We start from the raw sequence: 13,119 nt of genomic DNA on the forward strand, positions 1-13,119 counted from the left end.
GTTTGAATTTTTTCCCTGACGATTATTTTTATTAGATGAATAATTGATTGGTTAGAGATCAAAGAACCTCCTTCGCTGTGTGAAACCGAAGCAAAAGATAAGACAGGGAAAAAGATAAAAGATGATATTAAGGATAAAGAGAGCGAAAATTTTTTCGTTTCCAATGAAATAGGAGAAAATTGCTTCTTGTTGTCACTAGGCGAAATCCCAGTGACTCCCTAAAAGTTCTTAAAGGAGCATGAAAGCTGAGTTTGTGCAAGAATTTAGATCAGTTTCTCATTCTGTGCCTAATCAAGAAAATTGTTGAACTGAGGTGGCTTTTACTTGATGAAACTCCATTTATCAAAATAAATAAGAACTAAAAGTTCAGATTCAACACCGTGTTTTTATCAAATGTAATATTTACAAACTACCTGCTACTATATATACTGAAATGTGACATTCAAATCTATTGCTTAACGATCAATTAGATTTAATACCTCTCCTTTATTGACCTTAAATTCTCACAACAACATTAAGATTTTGTCATTATTCGGTATATATAGTAGCAGGTAGTTTGTAAATATTACATTTGATAAAGACACGGTGTTGTCATGTAAAAATATATAATTTCGTGAAAATCCGAATTTTTAGTTCTCATTTATTTAGAAAAACATTTGTGATACTTAACTTTTTACCGTTTTTTCAATTCACAATTCGAATTATTGAATTTAACTCCATCAAACTGAAAATTAGGAGTGTGTTATGAATTTATATACAGAACATTTTGACATTTTGTTTTTGAAAGCAAGTACCCAGCACCATAAATAGCAGCACACGTCCCTGTCTTCGTAGTGATCACGTTGCTTAGCTTTTAACGGTAGTTTAACGAGCATTTTAACAAAAATTTAATGCTGTTCTCAATTGTCACGCAGATGGAGTGAACGGGCGAATTACAAAAAAATTAAAGGCCATTATTTGAAATAGATTTCGTTTGATAATAAAACATTTCCTTTCATATCGATATGAAAAGATAGACTCTGAGGCCAGATGTTCCAAAGAAATACAAATTTCCTCTGGGGTACCGCAGGGTTCGATGTTAGCTCAGATATTGTTTATGATTTACACTTACAGCTTAAAGCTAAGCCTATTAAAATGTCAATTAATGACTGAATGATTCAGCAAGGAGCTTGAGAATAATCATAGATTTACGATTCGTTACCATTTGAAATTTAAAAGGCACATATGTTACTAAAAATGTTATATAGTAACAGGTATATTTTAAATTTTAAATTTAGGAAACAATTATGTGGGTCACTTGTTTTCTCACATTTCAGCTAGTGTGACGTGATTCATAGTTTTTTTTATGGATGGTGAGTCTCGACGCCGTATTCAGAAGTTGCGGAATGCTTGTGTACGTTTTATTATGGGTGTCCAAAAATATGATCATACATATCAACTCAATTAGCTTAAAATGAAACAAAGAAGGCATAGAAATTTTATATAATCTTGATTCTGCAACTTTTTTAAGAGAGCGACGTTTTCCTAGAAGTGCCATCCATTCTGTAAACGTACAGTATAGAAACAATCTAACGATGCCACGTCATCCCCCACATATCTCTTTTTTTAATAAAACATTTTCCAAGTAGGAAACTTCTAAATAGAATTCTACCCACCATATTTTTTAAAACACAATGAATTAAATATTAAGGGTAAGTGTTAGGGGAAACCCTTTCATATTCTTCGTAAACTTACATTCTTCAGAGAATGGACTTCCGAACCACTTCTTCAGAATGATGTCCAAAAATCCTTTTTTGCATTTTGCCTCATTAGGGTATTCGATCACCTCAGATTTGTCGACCTTTTCCAAGAGCTTTCGCGGTATTTTTCTTTCCAATTCGGAATGTAGCACAACCTTACAAAGTAAAACTTCTTAGTTTTCTAGATTGAAAACAATATCAATTCATTAACATAATTCAAACGAGAGTGTCGAATAAACTCCTAACAAAAGAAAAAAGGAAAAAGGAAAAGAAAAGAGCGACACAAAAAGAAAAGGAAATGAATTGAAATGAGAAGCTCGGAATAAAAACTATTGACGTAAAAGTCTGAAAAAGTAGAAGAGATTTCTTCCGCAATTTGAATCAGTTTTGAAGTTTTTCAAATGTATCCAGATTTCTCTCTGTTTAGCAGTTTTGATCTAAAATTCTTGTGTATTATAACAAGGTAACCAATTTGTTGGAAGATGTTTTTTATTAGAATCATACAATATCGAAAGAAGAAAAAATTAACCGTCATTATGAGTAGTTTAAGATATTGCCGATTGAAAATGTACTCTTCTGAAAGAAACATCATCAGATTCTCTTGATGTGGCCTATAAGTCAGCCAAAACAAAACTGTGTAATGACATTAAAATTTTGGTATATTTTCATAAATATCTCAAATTTACCATATCCATTATTTTTCTCTGAACTGCAATATAACTAGTAAGCTATAAGTAGAAGCAGCTGGATACTTGTTCACTGAAGTATCTCAATAAAAAAATCATTGTTTAACAATTTTTCAGATAAAAGATCTAATATATCCCCTCTTCTTACCTGCATCGCTAGCCTCTTAAGCTGCGCGTTCCTCCTGACCGATTCGATATCACCAACCGCCAAACCGATTAGTAGGTTCATTAGCAAAATCGGCATCAGTACCATGAACAGCCCCAGAATCAAGAACGCCGGAAGGGGAAATGGTAGGAACGTATTCTCATCCTTGTTGCTCAGATAGTAAGGCTTGACGTAGGTGCCGAGGAAGTCGATTTCGCCCAACATCATCGAGAACGTTCTTATCAACGACATCGGGATCGATCTGAACGACAAATGGTCCCCCTGAGACAAGCACGATTGTCCAATCCAAGAATTTGCTGAATACCACATGATCTCACTCTAGATAACAGGATGTAGAACGCCAATCCAAACGCGATTATCAGTATCGAGAACACCATCAACACCTTTATCAGCGTTTGCAGTATTTCCAGGAACATGACGACGTAAATGCCGACTTGGTCGAAACGCTGCAGCAGGAGGAGGAGATTGAACCAGCTGAGGAACACCGTGATCGAGGCGAATGAAAACTGGACGTCGTATATGGAATTGGCGAATATCGGCATCACCTGCGCAGCGTCCACAATCATCTTGAGCTATAAAAAGTTAACGACTAGCTTACCATGACGATCGAGGCACCATACAGAAGCCACGTGACCAAATTGATGGGGTCCATGAAGTACATGAACTTCTGCTGAATGATTTGCACCAGCTCTTTGCCGCTGTTCAACACGATGTACAGGATTATGACCAGCGCGCAGATGTACATTCCGGTGCTGATTTTGACTTTTAGAATTTCCGATTTCCTTTGGTAATATTCCTAGAAGACCTGAGCGATTACTTCGCCGCAGTGGTTTTCGACTTAATTTCACCTGAGCCGCCGTAAGATTTTTCATGTAGAAATGGTTAAAATCGAGAGAAGCCTCGTGCTCCATGAGCTGCGACGAGAAGCACGTGATCAGACCCAAAAATATGCAGTAGAACAACAGGTTCGCCAAGTGGAAGTATTTCCCATAAGAGTTCCACTTCATTTGCAAGTATTTCTGGCTAAGAGGGTGAGCGAGCAACTCCACTCTGCCGTGTTGGACCATCGCCTAGTAAAAAGAACACAATTTGTAGCATTTTTAAAATATATCTTCACTTTCCGCTATCAAGAATTCACATATAATTCTAGAATAACTGAGTAACACGCAGGCAATTCTGAGCACTTCAGCACAGAGCAGAGCCAGATATCATGAAATTTTACCCATTCTGATTTAGACGCGATCGAGGCTGTTTGGAGATGGAGAAATTTTTTACTAGAACTATTATACTTACAAGAAGTACATAACAAGAGAAGAAATATGACAAGTAATAAAGAAACACAGTCAATATGACCAAACATTGGTCAAAGAGGAATAGAAATACTTGTCAAATCATACAAGTTTGGACAGCAGAATGGATAGAATGATGGAACCGATGAAAATTCTCTACGAGAATCCCAACAAATAGTTGGGAAGGCAATAGATCAAGACAAGGTATTTGGGCTTCATTGACTTGGAGAAATCGTCTCACAAAGTACCAAGAGACAAAGTATGGAAAATTTTGATTGAAAGAGGAACTGAAAATAAAATACTAAGAATGTTGAAAGATATGTAAGTGGAAAATATTACCTATGAAATATACCCAAATAAAACTTCAGAGTCATTCGCAACAATGGCAGGACAATAGGAATAGGACTAAGCCCTTTGCTCTCCTCAGTTTCCTCAGCCAATGTTGTTTAAATAATATAGAGCTGTGGAGCAACCGTAAGGAAATATAATGTATGCTATAGATACATGAGAAATTGAAAAGTATCCAAAGGAGCTGTTGTCCACAATCTATTAGTAGTAGCCAGTAAAGGGATAGATTTACAGAATAGCAGTCCTAATGGAATAACGCTACAGTTGATTTTGGAATGAAACTTAATAAAACAAAGCAAATGAACACAAATGATATAAAATTGCAGGTCACAAGTTTCAGGAGCAGAAATAACGAATAAGGGAAAAAAGGAAAAAGATATAAATAACAGAATAGAAAAAACACTAGTTATACCTTGAATGAATAAGAATTTCATAAGTAAAAAAGAAATATCAACAAAAATAAAAATAAAAAAGCCCTGGAGGTGACACACCTGAGAAGAGTTAAGGGAGTCGGAAAAACGGACATTGAAGTCCAATCGACAATGGAATATATAGAAACAAGACAATTGAAGTGGAGATGCCCAAAACTTGGCCTGAAGCAATTATTATGGCAACAAATAGAAAAATGTTGAAAATTTATAAGTGAACATTAAATAATTCGTAACTAAAACTAACCAGTCATACTATGATATATCATATATAAAGTATATAAATTTTAGCAGTTTTTCACTACACAAGTTTTATCATTATTATCTTTTTAACTCAATCAAAGCCTCAACTCACGTTCAATGCAGGCAGAGGTACTGGTTTACTGATAACCACTTTTTCGCCAGTCTTCTCGTCGATGTCTTCGATCAAGGGCGAGCATTGCAGACAGCTGAAATTGTATTTGATCTGAAACCAGACAAAGCGAAATAATCGTCGGTTGTTGATAAAGCAGCCGCGCTCTTACCGAGAATAATTTGGAATCCTTCTTGCAATTCGCTCTGATGATGCACTTATCCTGGACAGCTTCGAATACCCTGGGCATCGACGCGATCAGAGCTAATGGCACGGAAGGGAATTTTGTGGACTTCATCGACATTACCTCTTCGGCCCTATGATTAAACTGTTGTTATCCGTTAGACGCTTAAGAATTGACTTACCTGTCTTCGTGTGTAACCATGGCCAACGCTGCCTCGAGGTACTTGTAGTAAATGGCGTAGTCGATGGCGCTCATCTGGATCTGATTGTAGAGCAACTTGCAGTTCATAGAGAGCAGCAAAGCTATAGCGTTCGGTTTGTTTTCCATCGTTGCCAGATGCAAAGCAGTGTTCTAGGGATAACAAAAACATAATTTTAAGAATTCATCTGGTGCAACTTACTCCATCTTTATCCGTTTGATCCAGTAGGTGGGAGTGGACGGACAACAGAAGCTCGATCGTTTGAGTGTAACCGTTCATAGCTGCCAAATGCAAGGGGTTCCTTCCGTTGTGGTCCCTGTGCAGCAGAGCTCCTCTGTTGAGCAGCAGCTGGACCACTCTGGCGTGACCCTGTTGCGACGCAATGTGAAGAGGTGTCATTCCTTCGCCGTCGCTTTCGTTGATGACGAAAGTGCCCTTCTCGGAATCCAACAGCTGTCGCACCGTGTTGTACCGACCGTATCTGGAATATAATGCAATTGGGACGCTGTCATAGCAACATTGCTTTCGAAAAATCAACGCTGCTTCTTGTCGTAGAACGAGACACTATGAAATTTTCGCATTTTATTGTGAATGCACCCTGTATAAAGTGTCTTGCAAGTCTCGCTGAGCTTTAAAATTACTTTGTTAAAGATTAAACTTTGTACAAATAATAGCGTTGTCGATTGATATTTTTTCAAATATCTCGCGAGCCCTGTATAATTGACGAAACACACAGTTTACGATACTGTTGCAGATAACAGTAAACTCTATTCGAAACCTAATACAGAACACGAACAATTTAAAACAATTACATATATAGGAGAATCCAGTGAAAAAGTTTCAAAACATTTGTCAAAATGTGGTTTAAAAATAGCTTTCAGAACTAACAACACATTAGGAAAATTTTTAAAAAACAGTAAAACGAAGTGTCAAAAATCTCAAAAATCAGGTGTGTACATGTTGAAATGCGGATCATGCCCTAAAATTTATATTGGACAAACAGGTAGATCTTTCAAGAAACGCATTAACGAACATAAAATGGCGTTTAAAAACAATAGTCTAGATTCTAATTATTCTACCCACTTAAACACAGAAAAACACATTTTTTACGACAATTTTGATATTTTACATATAGCCACAAAAAGCAGAAAATTAAATTTATGGGATGTCATGGTGATTAAGAAAATGAGACATTCAAATGTATTACTTAACGAACATTATTAAACTTGAATCCTCACAACAACATTAATTAAGGTTTTATGCTCATTTTTCGGTATATATAGTAGCAGGTAGTTTGTCATGTGAATATATATAATTTCGTGAAAATCTGAACTTTCAATTCTTATTTTATTATTTATTTATTTTTCTCTAATTCTTCGAAATGCACATGTTTCATTTTGATTAGAAACAGATAGCTCAAAAGCGGCACAGTCTAGCTTTAAACAGTTACTCTACTGAACCGCTAAAGAACTATTTATATAATTAATAAATTGCGCATTATTTATTGAAATAAAAATGGAGGAACAACAAAACAAACATGAAAAATACCTGCAAAATCGGAAGAACAACAAAACTCTACTACACACTATAGACACTGCAATTGAAGATAAAGAATTTGATAACTCAATATAAGCCCTTTAGGAAAACTGTATTTGTAACAAATGATCTTTATACCTTTATTTAAATGAATACAAATTTAATTTACTGAATTCCTATGACAAAGAATTATAAACAGGAATTGCGCTGAATGTGAAAGGTCTACGAAACAAGGCACTCTGATGATGTGGCATCGTTAGTCTGTACCTGTGTCTTACATTCACAGAATGGATAGTACTCCTAGGAGTAAGACGCTCTCGCAGCAAAGTGGATGAATCGAGGTTATGGATAATTTTCATTTCTTTGTTCCATTTTAAGCCAATTAAGTTAACGATATGCAACAGATATATGCTCATATTTTCGAAGACCCATAGGAAAACGCACCCAAGCATTCTGCAACCTTTGAATACGGCATATACACTCCTTATCAATAAAAAAACCATACACTACATCACAGTAGTTAAAATGTGAGAGAACAGGTGACTCACATAATTGTTTCCTTAGTCTAAAATTTAAAATACATCTGTTACTATATAAGATTTTTAGTGAGAAACATGCCTTTTGAAAGACATTTTATAAATATTCACCAAATCTTAGATCACAATGTAGTTTAATATTATCTAACATTATATTAATATTTTGTTTAAGTAGCTTAACTTTATTTTAATTTCCAAATATCATTAAATGCGATTTTGATGGGTTTAGCTTTAAATTATGGGCACGATAAAGTTCACTAATCCCGTAAAGATCTTGATTTATAAATACCATGGTACTATTAAAATCAAAAAAGCAATACAATTGAGTTTCGTCGGCACATGCCTGAACTTTGCAAAAATTGAAAGGTTTTAAAATGTCAGAAGTGTAAATCCAAAAAAATAAAAATAAGGACCCCGAAATGGAACCTTGCGGCAGCCCAAAAAATCCAAAAGTATTAACGCACTCTTTAGTTTTTTGTCAGTGGCTCACACAATATCATCAATGACACTTGTAAGAGCATTCGCAGTACTTCACTTTCTTTTAAGACCGCACTGACTTTCTGGTACTATTCTATTATCCATTATATAGGTATACGTTTAAAGAGCTATTTTGTATATTTTTGAGAATGCCGGTAATATACTTATTATTCTTACGTCGTTGAAACTTGTCGGGGCATTAATTTTAGCTAATGGTTTTCCAAGTCACATTTTACAGCTTTTTGGAAAACAGTTTACTTCTATGGAAGAATTAATAATGTATTTAAGCATAAGTTTAGAGATTTCGTCAACCCCAGTGGCATTTGTTTTAATTTCATTAATATATACAATTGTCTTGATAATATTGTATTTTATCATTACAGTTTGATTTGATTTGAAGCAGCTGCGAAGAGAACTTATTAATTTCTTCGACATAAACTGTGACATATCTCAGAAATCGTGAAATCTAACTATATTAGACACGAAATATTTCTAGGATTTTTCTGGGAATCCAAAAATGCAAAAATACATAAGCAGTTCCGTTTAATAAAAAAAAGTTGATAAGTATAATTCCAAATTTTAAAATTATACTGCTTCTAGTTCTCCCATAACAATTAATGCCCTGGCTGATCGATTTGAAAGGCAATCCAGGCATAATGACGTGATTTGTTACTGACCTGGCGGCGAAATGAAGCGGACTCTCGTTATTGTTGTTTTTCAGATTAATGCAGGCACCCAAACGGATCAGATTTTCCAGACTTCGGATGTGCCCTTCTCGGCTTGCGTAATGAAGCGGGGAGCATCCGTTCGAATCCTTCTCGTTGAGCAGCTGCAGCAAACTCTCCCTGGACTTTGCCTAATCGTTACAAAGGCAATTTGTATTTAAGTTCGGAGTCTTATAACGTAATTAAGCGAGCAAGTTCCCGGTCATGTTTGAGCACGTGCCTTTGCGCGACGATGAGGTGTGCGTGCGAAGCGGACTTTTCCGAAGTGGATTTTTGCCCGGAGAAGTTCAGAACTTTCAGACACCATTCGGGATAATAAAAGTTCTGCACCTCGACGAAGCGAATCGGGTGAAAGTGAGTTTGTTGCTTCTTTTTTTTAACACATAGTTGATTAGTTCTTTTCTTTTCATTAATTGCTTTAACCAAAAAGAGGGAAAGAAAGTAGAACATAGAACATAGATGTTTCCAAAAACAAAATCTTTGTTTATAACTGATATTGACAGTTGTAAACTGTAAAACGTTCTTTTTATTATAAAATGCAAGAAGAATCAAATTCACCACCCAACTCTTGCACTGAAACTGGAGAATTTTGGTGTGGACGGTGTTTTGCTCGCCCTCCTTAAGAGTTACCTGTGCGGGCGATCTCAGTATGTTGTTGTAAATGGGATAAAATCAAAGAGTGCAAATATAACATCGGGGGTTTGCGATTTTCCTGTATGATGTTGGCCGCTGCTTTTTAGATAGTGGTGGTAGACTACGGAGAGATTTGTCTAATTTTGAAGAATATTGTTCTCTGAACAGATTGTTTGTTAACCCAGGGAAATGTCACTGTATTTTTGTATTTTGTTAAAGCAATTAGGAGGGCGAAATTCGCTTAAATTTTTCTGTAAAAAAAAACATTTCATCGAATCTACGAAAAATTTCTACAAACATCCAGCCTAGCCAGAAGGAAGAAAACAGTGAAGAAGATCCCAAGATCCATAAGGAAAAAGCCTGAAAAAATTGTTTATTGATCAAAAAAATGGATCGGAACAGATGGATGAATAAAATAGTCACCCAACAATTCTGGCCTAACGCTGATCGATGCATTTTTAAGAGGAACTCCAAAAAAATCGTGTTAACGCAAATACAGAAAGCAACTAAAAAACCTTATTAGAACATAAATATTTCCAATATATCACTGATTACAGAAAACAGATGTATTGAAGAAAATGGAGGACCAAATATAAGTTAAATATTTCGAAAATTATTGAATTTAGGTATAGGATACAGCTGGCTAGCCTGGTTGTTGAAATTTCTTATAGATTCAAAATCTTCTATCAGAAAAGTGTAATCAGGGGTTAATTACACGTAGTCTCCAAAACTCCTTTGCGAAACCATAAAAGGAGCATAGTTTTGCTAAATTTGTCAGTTATAAACAAACATTTTGTTTAAGATATAAATTATAAATTCTAGAATATTTTATTTTTGAATGTGACTTTTGAAGTGCGACGAAGAGTAGTAAAATTCATATATATAACTCCATGATTAAAAATATGGCTCGGCAATATGAACAATGAGCGAGAAGAAGATCTGGTAGGATATCAAGAAGAGGACATACAACAAATGACTACGTAAGGCAAATAACAGGAACGGATCAGGTTTGCTCTTGCATCCTTAACAGATTGCTAAAACCAATATTCTCTTCCTTCTTCTCTGTGAAGTCCATTGTAATATATTGGCAGTGCGCTATAAAGGAAAGAAAGAAAGAAAATAATGGGTATCGAGTGTTGGTCATGCACTTGGTTAGTTTTGTTCCTATGCATATGTTGAATATGTCGAAGGTTACAGAAGAAGAGAATAAAAAGAAAGGACGAAGAAAGAGAACAAGAAATATTAGTACTAAACTCCCATTTCTCAATTCCTTGGGTGTTTGATGATGGCAGTTTGTAGCACAGCGAGATCCAGACTTATATTAATGTTTGGTCTCTTTGAAAAATATTTTATTTGTTACTAATTGTCGAATATAAGATTTCCGGTTGGGTTGCGTTTTATCGATGAGAAATAAACGTTCTTGTGCGTGCCAGTACTATTAGTTCGACTGCTGCTGAAAATATCATTAAAGCACCTATGACTAAAGGGATTACCTTACTTACTTCAGCGGCGAACTGATCGAGTCTTCCGCCATTCATCACCACCAAATGAAGGACGTTCCTTTTATTAACATCTTTTATGTTGATGTCTGCACCAAGCCTTATGAGAGTGTGAACCTGCGTGGATTGGATTTTGCAAATTAAACTGTCCAGCAGGTCCGATGGAATTATCACACCAGTAATTAAATTATACTCTTTACTCCCGGAGCTGAGCTATAAGACCCTCAAAAAGTGATATACAGTATAGTTGCCTTACTTTTTCGATAGATACAATGGTTCCGAAATAGAAATAAGCTTATAAACTCTTGTTTTGAGAAGTCTATAAAATGCTTTCAAAAAATAATATGAAGTAAGTGGAACGAACTGTATCAATGTTTAATATTTAAATATGAGGAACTTTTGGAATAAATAATTATTAGCACATAAAACGAGCCCCACTTTGTTCTGCAAAATTGCTAAATTGAAATATTTTCCTGGAAATATTCCCTTGGGTTTTAATCCTTGCTGCGTAGCAATTAGTATTTATAACGTCTTCTTGATTAGATTTTCTTTCGTTCGATATAGAGGTTGGAGGTTATCCGATCCTATACTAAGTAACCTGAACATTCTCACTTATAGCCATCTATTAACAAAGAACATTTAATATGCCAATAAAAAGAAACTAAAAAAAAACTAAAACAATTTTTTAGGAGAAATCCCAAGATGAAGAAAACATCCAAGAGCTCCGTTATGAAGTGGGTGTAAACATTTTTTTTTAGATATACTACAGGAACAACCTAAATTGGGCACTATTGAGGATTCTTTTATTACTGAAGCTACGAGGTTCGTGCAACTAGTAAAATTGTAGTTATTTTTTGTTTAACAGACGTTAATTTGGTGCAGACTTTTGTCTCAGAATACGTAATTGAAATATTGACGTGTAATTCCGCAGAGATCACACCTAAAATCCCGTTTTAACTCTCCGAAAATAACAAAACAATTTTTTTAAAGGCAAATGCAGTGGCGTACTCAGATAAAAGTATAGAACTCTATTGTTTTATATGGCAATCATAGTTGGCCATGGTCTTGACAAATGCCGGTCTCAAGCGCTTCTCAGCCATATAGATTTGTTGGTATCTGTGATGAAAAAAGGCCCAAATATAGGACTTTTTTTGTTTATGTCTTGTAAGTCATACGTAATATTTTCAAAAGGACGTCACCACAAACATAAAAACATTAAAAAAGACAAAAATTTTGTGGAAAAAGATGAAACCTAAGAACCATTTAATCAGAGGTGTAAGGTGACTTTTGTAACCTTTGTAATTCTTTTTGTCATGTTGGTACACATGTCTGTAACATATGTTCATAGTTTCAGCCAGTTCACTTTTTTTGTGAGACAGAAGCGTTAGACGTGCTTAGTGTGCTCAGTGATTTTCTGGTGTCAAAAAAAATGGAACCAAGAACCAAGAAAAGTAATGGTTTCAAACTCATGCTTTTAATGCAGCACTTCTTAAACCTAGGGTCTTGTTTATATGACCATACTTTCATCAACCGGACTGGAACCGATAGACAGAAAGATTCATTTCTCAATAATCCCAATTTTTTTACGCCGTCCATTAAATTTACCGTTGGAAAAGAGAAGAAGATGTACTAGTAAGTAGAAATAATTGCTCTAACAGCACCTTTTTATATAGAAAAGCGACACCTACTGGACAGTACTTCAATTTTCCGTATAACCATTCTAAAGCAACCTAGGTCTGGTAGCTCTTAACTGCAAAAATCAGAGAAGCTTCAAAATTCCACAAAAAAATCTAATTGTCATGGTAGGTCATAGGGGTAGCTCACTGTTTATTTTAAAATTAACCAAATTAGATCAACACATTGAAGAGGTTGGCGACCACTGGCTTAAAAAGTAGTGCTGCTTACCGTTTTCCAGCCGCCGCGTAGAGCTGCTAGAAGCAGAGGAGATCTGCGCTCTTTGTCCATCGGGTTACAATCCGCCCCTTCCCCTATCAAATACTCCACGATCTCCGGATGATCGAACATGGCGGCACAATGCAGTGGCGTCATTTTTTGCACATCGCAGGAAGTCAAACACGCCATTTTCTCCTCGGGCTGCAATTGGAACATGATCTTCACGATCTCTATGGCGCCTTGAGCGCAAGCGAGATGCACGGGGGTAGAGAGATCGTGTTGCTGGGTCGAGATTTTTGCACCAGATCTATTTAAATTAAAATTAAACTAAATATTATTTCAATATAATACTTTTTTTTTTCGAAAAACTTCCTTAGGCTACTGTAATATTATTTACAAATCTTCTGGGTCGGTTAGTGATAAATCAAA

The 13,119-nt window shown here is 35.5% G+C and overlaps 1 protein-coding gene across 2 annotated transcripts in view; it reads right to left on the reverse strand.

The window, feature by feature from the left end:
* The window catches only part of LOC132698146 (transient receptor potential cation channel subfamily A member 1), a 36,703-nt gene that overhangs the window by 427 nt on the left and 23,157 nt on the right, over positions 1–13,119 (reverse strand). Inside the window, exons 8-19 of one of the 2 annotated variants that reach the window (XM_060664054.1) lie at positions 12,703–12,997; positions 10,801–10,914; positions 8,618–8,796; positions 5,593–5,872; positions 5,374–5,543; positions 5,181–5,325; positions 5,012–5,122; positions 3,440–3,661; positions 3,190–3,387; positions 2,909–3,136; positions 2,574–2,852; positions 1,735–1,894 (exon numbers count right to left, since the gene is read on the reverse strand). In XM_060664054.1, the coding sequence (XP_060520037.1) occupies positions 1,735–1,894; positions 2,574–2,852; positions 2,909–3,136; positions 3,190–3,387; positions 3,440–3,661; positions 5,012–5,122; positions 5,181–5,325; positions 5,374–5,543; positions 5,593–5,872; positions 8,618–8,796; positions 10,801–10,914; positions 12,703–12,997 (2,381 nt within the window). Of the gene's footprint in view, positions 1–1,734; positions 1,895–2,573; positions 2,853–2,908; positions 3,137–3,189; positions 3,388–3,439; positions 3,662–5,011; positions 5,123–5,180; positions 5,326–5,373; positions 5,544–5,592; positions 5,873–8,617; positions 8,797–10,791; positions 10,915–12,702; positions 12,998–13,119 lie in introns of both variants that reach the window. The other variant, XM_060664053.1, reaches the window with a different exon arrangement.

Source organism: Cylas formicarius, unplaced genomic scaffold (genome assembly GCF_029955315.1).
Source record: "Cylas formicarius isolate icCylForm1 unplaced genomic scaffold, icCylForm1.1 PGA_scaffold_2__14_contigs__length_35257938, whole genome shotgun sequence".
NCBI classification, from domain to species: domain Eukaryota; kingdom Metazoa; phylum Arthropoda; class Insecta; order Coleoptera; family Brentidae; genus Cylas; species Cylas formicarius.